The sequence below is a fragment of the Oncorhynchus gorbuscha genome, linkage group LG23 (assembly GCF_021184085.1).
Source record: "Oncorhynchus gorbuscha isolate QuinsamMale2020 ecotype Even-year linkage group LG23, OgorEven_v1.0, whole genome shotgun sequence".
Classification (NCBI taxonomy): domain Eukaryota; kingdom Metazoa; phylum Chordata; class Actinopteri; order Salmoniformes; family Salmonidae; genus Oncorhynchus; species Oncorhynchus gorbuscha.
In genome coordinates, this window is record NC_060195.1 from 71,816,134 (window position 1) to 71,828,633 (window position 12,500).

General features: G+C 46.0%; 1 protein-coding gene across 1 annotated transcript in view; it reads right to left on the reverse strand.

Moving 5' to 3' along the window:
• The window catches only part of LOC124010750 (extensin-like), a 155,208-nt gene that overhangs the window by 337 nt on the left and 142,371 nt on the right, over positions 1-12,500 (reverse strand). The window contains exon 4 of the mRNA XM_046323391.1: positions 1-408. This exon is cut by the window's left edge and continues 337 nt beyond it. Within this exon, the coding sequence (XP_046179347.1) occupies positions 1-408 (408 nt within the window). The remainder of the gene's footprint in view (positions 409-12,500) is intronic.

A 12,500-nucleotide genomic window follows, 5' to 3' on the forward strand; every position in this document is an offset into this window, starting at 1 on the left:
GAGGCTGGGGGTAGGAGAGGCTGGGAACTGGGGAACGAGGTGGAGGAGGCTGGGGGTAGGAGAGGCTGGGAACTGGGGAACAAGGTGTAGGAGGCTGGGGGTAGGAGAGGCTGGGAACAGGGGAACAAGGTGGAGGAGGCTGGGGTAGGAGAGGCTGGGAACTGGGGAACAAGGTGGAGGAGGCTGGGGGTAGGAGACGTGGGGAACTGGGGAACAAGGTGGAGGACGCTGGGGGTAGGAGAGGCTGGGAACTGGGGAACAAGGTGGAGGAGGCTGGGGGTAGGAGAGGCTGGGAACTGGGGAACAAGGTGGAGGAGGCTGGGGGTAGGAGACACGGGGAACTGGGGAACAAGGTGGAGGACGCTGGGGGTAGGAGAGGCTGGGAACAGGGGAACAAGGTGGAGGATGCTGGGGGTAGGAGAGGCTGGGAACAGGGGAACAAGGTGGAGAAGGATGGGGGTAGGAGAGGCTGGTAACAGTGGAACAAGTTGTAGGAGGCTGGGGATCAGTTTGAGGGTTAAGTAGGGGTGGATAGATTACATCTATCCAGGTGCAGTTTGGCAGGAATGCAGTGTAGGTAGGAGGGTGGGTATATTGTTGAGGAGACTGGCTGGCTAGCTGGCTGGCTGGCTGTCTGGTTGGCTGTTCGCCTGTCAGGTTGGTTGGCTGGCTGGGTGGCTGGTTGGTTGGCTGTTTGGCTGGCTGGCTGGCTGGCTGGTTGGCTGGCTGGTTGGCTAGCTGGTTGGCCCAGATTGGAGTGAGTATGAAAAGAGGAGGGATGGAAGCTGCAGTTGCAAGAGGAGAGGGATGGAGGAGAGGGGGAGAGGAGGGATGAATGAAGGAGAGGAGGAGAGGATGGATGGAGGAGAGGAGGACAGGAGGGCTGGAGGAGAGGAGGGATGGAGGAGAGGAGGGGTGGAGGAGAGGAGGGAGAGGAGGGATGGAGGAGAGGTGGAGAGGGGGGATGGAGGAGAGGTGGGGTGGAGGAGAGGTGAGATGGAGGAGAGGAGGGAGAGGAGGGATGGAGGAGATGTGGAGAGGAGGGAGATGAGAGAGGGAGGGGGATGGAGGAGAGGAGGGAGAGGAGGGATGGAGGAGAGGAGGGAGAGGAGGGATGGAGGAGGGAGGGATGGAGGAGAAGAGGAGAGGGAGGAGGGATGGAGGAGAGGAAGGATGGAGGAGAAGAGGAGAGGAGGGATGGAGGAGAGGAGGGATGGAGGAGAAGAGGAGAGGAGAGGAGGGCTGGAGGGCTGGTGAGAGGTGGAGAGGAGGGGTGGAGGAGAGGAGGGAGGGAGGAGGAGGAGGAGGGATGGAGGAGAGGAGAGGGGGGAGAGGAGGGAGGGAGGTGGAGAGGAGGGATAGAGGAGAGAGGAGGGATGGAGGAGAGGAGGGCTGGCAGAGAGGTGGAGAGGTGGGATGTAGGAGAGGAGAGGAGGGGTGGAGGAGAGGAGAGGAGGGATGGAGGAGAGGAGGGGTGGAGGAGAGGAGGGAGGGAGGGATGGAGGAGAGGAGGGAGAGGAGGGATGGAGGAGAGGTGGTTGAGGGGGATGGAGGAGAGGTGGAGAGGAGAGGATGGAGGAGAGGTGGAGAGGAGGGAGAGAGGGATGGAGTAGAGGAGTTAGAGGAGGGATGGAGGAGATGTGGAGAGGAGGGAGAGGAGGGATGGAGGAGAGGAGGGAGAGGAGGGATGGAGGAGAGGAGGGAGAGGAGGGTTGGGTGAGAGGTGGAGATGAGGGATGGAGGAGAGGTGGAGAGGAGAGAGGAGGAGGAGAGGTGGAGAGGAGGGAGATGAGAGATGGAGGAGAGGAGGGAGAGGAGGGATGGAGGAGAGGAGGGAGAGGAGGGATGGAGGAGAGGTGGAGAGGAGGGAGAGGAGGATGGAGGAGAGGAGGGAGAGGAGGGATGGAGGAGAGGAGGGAGAGGAGGGTTGGGTGAGAGGTGGAGATGAGGGATGGAGGAGAGGTGGAGAGGAGGGATGGAGGAGAGGAGGGGAGGAGGAGGGAGGAGGATGGAGGTGGAGAGGAGGAGAGAGGAGGAGAGGAGGGATGGAGGAGAGGAGGGAGGTGGAGAGGGGATGGAGAGAGTGGAGAGGAGGGATGGAGGAGAGGAGAGGAGGGAGGAGAGGAGGTGGAGAGAGGGATGGAGGAGGAGAGGGAGGGCTGGAGGAGAGGTGGAGAGGAGGGATGGAGGAGAGGAGAGGAGAGGGAGGGATGGAGGAGGGTGGAGGAGGAGGGATGGAGGAGAGGAGGGAGAGGAGGGATGGAGGAGAGGTGGAGAGAGGAGGGATGGAGGAGGGAGGAGAGGGGAGAGGAGGGATGGAGGAGAGGGAGGGAGAGGGATGGAGATGGAGGAGAGGGGGATGGAGGAGAGGAGGAGAGGATGGAGGAGGGAGGGAGGAGGAGGGATGGGAGGAGAGAGGAGGGATGGAGGAGAGGTGGAGAGGAGGGATGTAGGAGGGGAGGGAGAGGGAGGGATGGAGGAGAGGAGGGAGAGGAGGGATGGAGGAGAGGAGGGAGAGGAGGGATGGAGGAGAGGTGGAGAGGAGGGATGGAGGAGAGGAGGGAGAGAGGAGGGATGGAGGAGAGGTGGAGAGGAGGGATGGAGGAGAGGAGGGAGAGGAGGGATGGAGGAGGTGGAGAGGAGGGATGGAGGAGAGGTGGAGAGGAGGGATGGAGGAGAGGAGGGAGGGATGGAGGGATGTGGAGAGGTCTCCTACCAGCCAGTGAGTGAACCAGGAGCGTTGCTGGATTGTGCCATGTTTAGGGAGGGAGAGAGGGAGAGGAGGGAGGAGAGAGTGAATGTGGGATGCTGTTGAGATGGACTCGAGGAGGAGGAAGTCCTTTTCCCAAACTGGACTATATAGGGAATAGGGTGTCATGTTGGGATGCACTCGAGGAGGCAAAGGTTTCCCAGAACTGCACTAGGAGAGGAATAGGGTGTCATGTTGGGATGGACTCGAGAGGTGGAGAGGAGGGATGGAAAGGCACTAGAGGGAATAGGGGAGATGTTGGGATGCAGGAGGGATGGAGGAGAGCAAAGTCCGTTTCCCAAACTGCACTATATAGGGAATAGGGTGTCATGTTGGGATGGGAGAGGAGGGATGGAGGAGAGGTGGAGAGGAGGGATGGAGGAGGGGAGGGAGAGGAGGGATGGAGGAGACTGCAGAGGAGGGAAAGATATGGAGGAATAGGTGTCATGTTGGGATGGAGGAGAGGAGGGAGAGGAGGGATGGAAGAGGTGGAGAGGAGGGAATGGAGGAGTGGATGGAGAGGAGGGATGGAGGAGAGGTGGGAGGAGGGATGAGGAGGAGAAAGTCCGGAAACTGCACTAGAGGTGGGAATAGGGTGTCATGGAGATGCACTCGAGGAGGGAAAGTCCGTTTCCCAAACTGCACTATATAGGGAATAGGGTGTCATGTTGGGATGCACTCGAGGAGGGAAAGTCCGTTTCCCAAACTGCACTATATAGGGAATAGGGTGTCATGTTGAGATGCACTCGAGGAGGCAAAGTCCGTTTCCCAAACTGCACTATATAGGGAATAGGGTGTCATGTTGGGATGCACTCGAGGGAGGCAAAGTCCGGATGGAAACTGCACTAGAGGAGGGAATAGGGTGTCATGTTGGGATGCACTCGAGGAGGCAAAGTCTGGAGGAGAGGTGGAAACTGCACTGGATAGTAGGGAATAGGGTGTCATGTTGGGATGGACTCGAGGAGGCAAAGGGATGTTTCCCAAACTGCACTATGGATAGGGAATAGGAGGGATGGAGAGATGGAGAGGAGGGATGGAAGTCTGTTTCCCAAACTGGAGGATAGGAGGGAATGGAGGAGTGTCATGTTGGGATGCAGGAGAGGAGGCAAATGAGGCTCTGTTTCCAGCCAAAACTGCACTGCATTGTGCCATGTTTAGGGAATAGGGTGTCATGTTGGCTGATGCTGTTGAGATGCACTCGAGGAGGCAAAGTCCTTTTCCCAAACTGCACTATATAGGGAATAGGGTGTCATGTTGGGATGCACTCGAGGAGGCAAAGTCCTTTTCCCAAACTGCACTATATAGGGAATAGGGTGTCATGTTGGGATGCACTCGAGGAGGCAAAGTCCGTTTCCCAAACTGCACTATATAGGGAATAGGGTGTCATGTTGAGATGCACTCGAGGACGCAAAGTCCGTTTCCCAAACTGCACTATATAGGGAATAGGGTGTCATGTTGGGATGCACTCGAGGAGGCAAAGTCCGTTTCCCAAACTGCACTTGTTTCAGGGTGTAGATTGTCATGTTGAAGATATCTCCACGTTGTTTCAGGGTGTAGATTGTTTTGAAGATATCTGCACTTGTTTCAGGGAATAGATTGTCATATTGAAGATATCTCACGTTGTTTCAGGGGCAGATTGTGATATTGAAGATATCTGCACGTTGTTTCAGGGTGTAGATTGTCATATTGATGATATCTCCACGTTGTTTCAGGAGTGTAGATTGTGATTTGAAGATATCTCCACGTTGTTTCAGGGAATAGATTGTCATGTTGAAGATATCTCCACGTTGTTTCAGGGTGCAGATTGTGATATTGATAAATCTCCACGTTGTTTCAGGGTGTAGATTGTGATATTGAAGATATCTCCACGTTGTTTCAGGGTGTAGATTGTGATATTGAAATCTCCACGTTGTTTCAGGGTGTAGATTGTCATATTGAGATATCTCCTCAAGTTTCAGGAACAGAACTTGTGATATTGAAGATATCTCCACGTTGTTTCAGGGTGTAGATTGTGATATTGATGATATCTCCACGTTGTTGTCCACGTTCAGGGTGTAGATTGTGATATTGATGATATCTCCACGTTGTTTCAGGGTGTAGATTGTGATATTGAAGATATCTCCACGTTGTTTCAGGGTGTAGATTGTGATATTGAAGATATCTCCACGTTGTTTCAGGGTGTAGATTGTGATATTGATGATATCTCCACGTTGTTTCAGGGTGTAGATTGTGATATTGAAGATATCTCCACGTTGTTTCAGGGTGTAGATTGTGATATTGAAGATATCTCCACGTTGTTTCAGGGTGTAGATTGTGATATTGATGATATCTCCACGTTGTTTCAGGGTGTAGATTGTGATATTGAAGATATCTCCACGTTGTTTCAGGGTGTAGATTGTGATATTGATGATATCTCCACGTTGTTTCAGGGTGTAGATTGTGATATTGATGATATCTCCACGTTGTTTCAGGGTGTAGATTGTGATATTGAAGATATCTCCACGTTGTTTCAGGGTGTAGATTGTGATATTGATGATATCTCCACGTTGTTTCAGGGTGTAGATTGTGATATTGAAGATATCTCCACGTTGTTTCAGGGTGTAGATTGTGATATTGATGATATCTCCACGTTGTTTCAGGGTGTAGATTGTGATGTTGAAGATATCTCCACGTTGTTTCAGGGTGTAGATTGTAATATTGAAGATATCTCCACGTTGCTTCAGGGTGTAGATTGTGATATTGATGATATCTCCACGTTGTTTCAGGGTGTAGATTGTGATATTGATGATATCTCCACGTTGTTTCAGGGTGTAGATTGTGATATTGAAGATATCTCCACGTTGTTTCAGGGTGTAGATTGTGATATTGATGATATCTCCACGTTGTTTCAGGGTGTAGATTGTGATATTGATGATATCTCCACGTTGTTTCAGGGTGTAGATTGTGATATTGATGATATCTCCACGTTGTTTCAGGGTGTAGATTGTGATATTGAAGATATCTCCACGTTGTTTCAGGGTGTAGATTGTGATATTGAAGATATCTCCACGTTGTTTCAGGGTGTAGATTGTGATATTGAAGATATCGCCACCTTGTTTCAGGGTGTAGATTGTGATATTGATGATATCTCCACGTTGTTTCAGGGTGTAGATTGTGATATTGAAGCACGTTGTTTCAGGGTGTAGATTGTGATATTGAAGATATCTCCACGTTGTTTCAGGGTGTAGATTGTGATATTGATGATATCTCCACGTTGTTTCACTCATTCATTGCGACTGACTGAATGTGATGGAGTTGATTGACGCAGTAATCATCACACATATTGACTCTCATGCTGACCTTTTGATAGGCCAAGATCGATAGGCCAAGATCGACCAAGATTTAGGGCTAAACTGGCCTTCAAAACAGCAACAGCAGACCCCCCCCCTAAATGGATATGTAGAAACCACCCAGCTCTATAGAAATAGAAATAGCCCCTGGAGAGACCAATACCTTCCTGCTATCGTGTTAATGGAAACATTCGTCTCCATTCAACCTCCTCGCGGAAAACAGATGTAGTGATTGTCTCTGTCCGGGTAGTGAAGAAGACAACATCGTCCCTGGAGACGCGGTGTTGATAAGGAAACACAACGACACACGTTCAAAATGTCAATTGTTTCCTGTCACCATTAGTGTAAATATATGGGAGGTTAATAGCCACTTTCCTTTCAGTCTCCGAGATCTAACCGTTCTCTCTGTCTCTGTCTCTGTCTCTGTCTCTGTCTCTGTCTCTGTCTCTGTCTCTGTCTCTCTCTGTCTCTGTCTCTGTCTCTGTCTCTGTCTCTGTCTCTGTCTCTGTCTCTGTCTCTGTCTCTCTCTCTCTCTCTGTCTCTCTCTCTCTGTCTCTGTCTCTGTCTATGTCTCTGTCTCTGTCTCTGTCTCTGTCTCTGTCTCTGTCTCTGTCTCTGTCTCTGTCTCTGTCTCTGTCTCTGTCTCTGTCTCTGTCTCTGTCTCTGTCTCTGTCTCTCTGTCATTGTCTATGTCTCTGTCTCTGTCTCTGTCTCTGTCTCTGTCTCTGTCTCTGTCTCTGTCTCTGTCTCTGTCTCTGTCTCTGTCTCTCTCTCTCTCTCTCTGTCTCTCTCTGTCTCTCTCTCTCTCTCTCTCTCTCTGTCTCTGTCTCTGTCTCTGTCTCTGTCTCTGTCTCTGTCTCTGTCTCTGTCATCTGTCTCTGTCTCTGTCTCTGTCTCTGTCTCTGTCTCTGTCTCTCTCTCTGTCTCTCTCTCTCTCTCTCTCTCTCTCTCTCTCTCTCTCTCTCTCTCTCTCTCTCTCTCTCTCTCTCTCTGTCTGTGTCTGTGTCTCTGTCTCTGTCTCTCTCTCTCTCTCTGTCTCTCTCTCTCTGTCTCTCTCTCTGTCTCTGTCTCTGTCTCTGTCTCTGTCTCTGTCTCTGTCTCTGTCTCTGTCTCTGTCTCTCTCTCTCTCTCTCTCTCTCTCTCTCTCTCTCTCTCTCTCTCTCTCTCTCTCTCTCTCCTCTCGTCTGCGTAGCCATGCGTTTAAATTGAACTCTTCCATCTCCTCAAATCGAATATAAAATTGTATATGTCAAATGCTTCGTAAACAACAGGTGAAGAAGAACATGGTTACCTATGGGTCGTTTACCAACAATGCAGAGTTAAAGGTCAAATATTTCATACAAAATGGGAAATAGTGACACGAGCAATTTATACAGGGAGTACCAGGTAATAACATGGCTATATACAGGGAGTACCAGGTAATAACATGGCTATATACAGGAAGTACCAGGTAATAACATGGCTATATACAGGAAGTACCAGGTAATAACATGGCTATATACAGGAAGTACCAGGTAATAACATGGCTATATACAGGGAGTACCAGGTAATAACATGGCTATATACAGGGAGGTAATAACATGGCTATATACAGGGAGTACCAGGTAATAACATGGCTATATACAGGGAGGTAATAACATGGCTATATACAGGGAGGTAATAACATGGCTATATACAGGAAGTAGGTAATAACATGGCTATATACAGGAAGTACCAGGTAATAACATGGCTATATACAGGAGTACCAGGTAATAACATGGCTATATACAGGAAGTACATGGCTAGGTAATAACATGGCTATATACAGGAAGTACCAGGTAATAACATGGCTATATACAGGAGTACATGGCTATATACAGGTAATAACATGGCTATATACAGGAAGGTAATAACATGGCTATATACAGGGCTATTACCAGGTAATAACATGGCTATATACAGGGAGGTAATAACATGGCTATATACAGGGAGTACCAGGTAATAACATGGCTATATACAGGAGGTAATAACATGGCTATATACAGGGAGTACCAGGTAATAACATGGCTATATACAGGGAGGTAATAACATGGCTATATACAGGAAGAGGTAATAACATGGCTATATACAGGAGTACCAGGTAATAACATGGCTATATACAGGGAGTAATAACATGGCTATATACAGGTAATAATAACATGGCTATATACAGGGAGGTAATAACATGGCTATATACAGGGAGTACCAGGTAATAACATGGCTATATAGAGGAGGTAATAACATGGCTATATACAGGAAGAGGTAATAACATGGCTATATACAGGGAGTACCAGGTAATAACATGGCTATATAGAGGGAGGTAATAACATGGCTATATACAGGGAGGTAATAACATGGCTATATACAGGAAGTACCAGGTAATAACATGGCTATATACAGGGAGGTAATAACATGGCTATATAAAGGGAGGTAATAACATGGCTACATACAGGGAGTACCAGGTAATAACATGGCTATATACAGGGAGGTAATAACATGGCTATATACAGGGAGGTAATAACATGGCTATATACAGGAAGTACCAGGTAATAACATGGCTATATACAGGGAGGTAATAACATGGCTATATACAGGGAGGTAATAACATGGCTATATACAGGGAGGTAATAACATGGCTATATACAGGAAGTACCAGGTAATAACATGGCTATATAAAGGGAGTACCAGGTAATAACATGGCTATATACAGGAAGGTAATAACCATATACAGGTAATAACATGGCTATATACAGGAAGTACCAGGTAATAACATGGCTATATACAGGAAGTACCAGGTAATAACATGGCTATATACAGGGATTACCAGGTAATAACATGGCTATATACAGGGAGGTAATAACATGGCTATATACAGGGAGTACCAGGTAATAACATGGCTATATACAGGGAGGTAATAACATGGCTATATACAGGGAGTACCAGGTAATAACATGGCTATATACAGGGAGGTAATAACATGGCTATATACAGGGAGGTAATAACATGGCTATATACAGGAAGTACCAGGTAATAACATGGCTATATACAGGGAGTACCAGGTAATAACATGGCTATATACAGGGAGGTAATAACATGCCTATATACAGGGAGTACCAGGTAATAACATGGCTATATAGAGGGAGGTAATAACATGGCTATATACAGGGAGGTAATAACATGGCTATATACAGGGAGGACCAGGTAATAACATGGCTATATAGAGGGAGGTAATAACATGGCTATATACAGGGAGGTAATAACATGGCTATATACAGGAAGTACCAGGTAATAACATGGCTATATACAGGGAGGTAATAACATGGCTATATAAAGGAGGTAATAACATGGCTACATACAGGGAGTACCAGGTAATAACATGGCTATATACAGGAGGTAATAACATGGCTATATACAGGGAGGTAATAACATGGCTATATACAGGAAGTACCAGGTAATAACATGGCTATATACAGGAGGTAATAACATGGCTATATACAGGAGTACCAGGTAATAACATGGCTATATACAGGGAGGTAATAACATGGCTATATACAGGGAGTACCAGGTAATAACATGGCTATATACAGGAGGTAATAACATGGCTATATACAGGAGAGGTAATAACATGGCTATATACAGGAGTACCAGGTAATAACATGGCTATATACAGGGAGGTAATAACATGGCTATATACAGGAGGTAATAACATGGCTATATACAGGAAGTACCAGGTAATAACATGGCTATATACATGGAGTACCAGGTAATAACATGGCTATATACAGGGAGTACCAGGTAATAACATGGCTATATACAGGAAGTACCAGGTAATAACATGGCTATATACAGGAAGTACCAGGCAATAACATGGCTATATACAGGGAGTACCAGGTAATAACATGGCTATATACAGGAAGTACCAGGTAATAACATGGCTATATACAGGAAGTACCAGGTAATAACATGGCTATATACAGGAAGTACCAGGTAATAACATGGCTATATACAGGAAGTACCAGGTAATAACATGGCTATATACAGGAAGTTCCAGGTAATAACATGGCTATATACAGGAAGTACCAGGTAATAACATGGCTATATACAGGGAGTACCAGGTAATAACATGGCTATATACAGGAAGTACCAGGTAATAACATGGCTATATACAGGAAGTACCAGGTAATAACATGGCTATATACAGGAAGTACCAGGTAATAACATGGCTATATACAGGAAGTTCCAGGTAATAACATGGCTATATACAGGAAGTAACAGGTAATAACATGGCTATATACAGGAAGGTAATAACATGGCTATATACAGGAAGTACCAGGTAATAACACGGCTATATACAGGAAGTACCAGGTAATAACATGGCTATATACAGGAAGTAACAGGTAATAACATGGCTATATACAGGAAGTTCCAGGTAATAACATGGCTATATACAGGAAGTAACAGGTAATAACATGGCTATATACAGGAAGGTAATAACATGGCTATATACAGGAAGTACCAGGTAATAACACGGCTATATACAGGAAGTACCAGTACTGAGTCGATGTCCTGTCTCTGATAAATCTGATCTGAGCAGCTTTGAGTCTCTGGAGTAAACAAACAATTATTTTGACTCCATCTTGGCAATAGAAAGAGTTTAAACAATAAACATAGTTTAAAACCGAGTTTATGGGATGAAAAGCGAAGCCTGAAATAACCTCAAGGGCCATTAACCTGCTGAGCTCCACACTTCAGAATAACGGTGCTTTGAGGCTCCATATATATGAAGAGAGACATAGTCTGTTCACACCATGTCCTACAGCAGCGAATCACTAACTAGGGTTCTACTAGATCACTAACTAGGGTTATCACTAACTGGGGTTCTACTATATCTCTAACTATGGTTCTACTAGATCACTAACTAGGGTTATCACTAACTGGGGTTCTACACTAACTATCACTAAGTAGGGTTCTACTATATCACTAACTATGGTTCTACTAGATCACTAACTAGGGTTATCACTAACTGGGGTTCTACTATATCACTAACTATGGTTCTATATCACTAACTATGGTTCTACTAGATCACTAACTAGGGTTATCACTAACTGGGGTTCTACTATATCACTAACTATGGTTCTACTAGATCACTAACTAGGGTTATCACTAACTGGGGTTCTACTATATCACTAACTATGGTTCTACTATATCACTAACTAGGGTTCTACTGTATCACTTTATCTAAGGTTTAAACTGTATCACTAACTAGGGTTCTACTGTATCACTAACTAGGGTTCTAACTGGCTTTCACTAACTAGGGTTATCACTAACTAGGGTTCTGTATCACTAACTAGGGTTCTACTGTATCACTAACTAGGGTTCTACTGTATCACTAACTAGGGTTATGCTGTATCACTAACTAGGGTTCTCAAGTATCTCTAACTAGGGTTCTACTGTATCACTAACTAGGGTTCTACTGTATCACTAACTAGGGTTCTACTGTATCACTAACTAGGGTTAAACTGTATCACTAACTAGGGTTCTACTGTATCACTAACTAGGGTTCTACTGTATCACTAACTAGGGTTATGCTGTATCACTAACTAGGGTTCTCAAGTATCTCTAACTAGGGTTCTACTGTATCACTAACTAGGGTTCTACTGTATCACTAACTAGGGTTAAACTGTATCACTAACTAGGGTTCTACTGTATCACTTACTCGGTTTAAACTGTATCACTAACTAGGGTTCTACTGTATCACTAACTAGGGTTATGCTGTATCACTAACTAGGGTTCTACTGTATCACTAACTAACTAGGGTTCTACTGTATCACTAACTAGGGTTCTACTGTATCACTAACTACTAACTAGGGTTCTACTGTATCACTAACTAGGGTTAAACTGTATCACTAACTATGGTTCTACTGTATCACTAACTAGGGTTCTACTGTATCACTAACTAGGGTTCTACTGTATCACTTACTAGGTTTAAACTGTATCACTAACTAGGGTTCTACTGTATCACTAACTAGGGTTCTACTGTATCACTAACTAGGGTTCTACTGTATCACTAACTAGGGTTCTACTGTATCACTAACTAGGGTTCTACTGTATCACTAACTAGGGTTCTACTGTATCACTAACTAGGGTTCTACTGTATCACTAACTAGGGTTCTACTGTATCACTAACTAGGGTTCTCACTAACTATCTGTATCTAACTAGGGTTCTACTGTATCACTAACTAGGGTTCTACTGTATCACAACTAACTGTATCACTAACTAGGGTTCTACTGTATCACTAACTAGGGTTAAACTGTATCACTAACTATGGTTCTACTGTATCACTAACTAGGGTTCTACTGTATCACTAACTAGGGTTCTACTGTATCACTAACTAGGGTTCTAC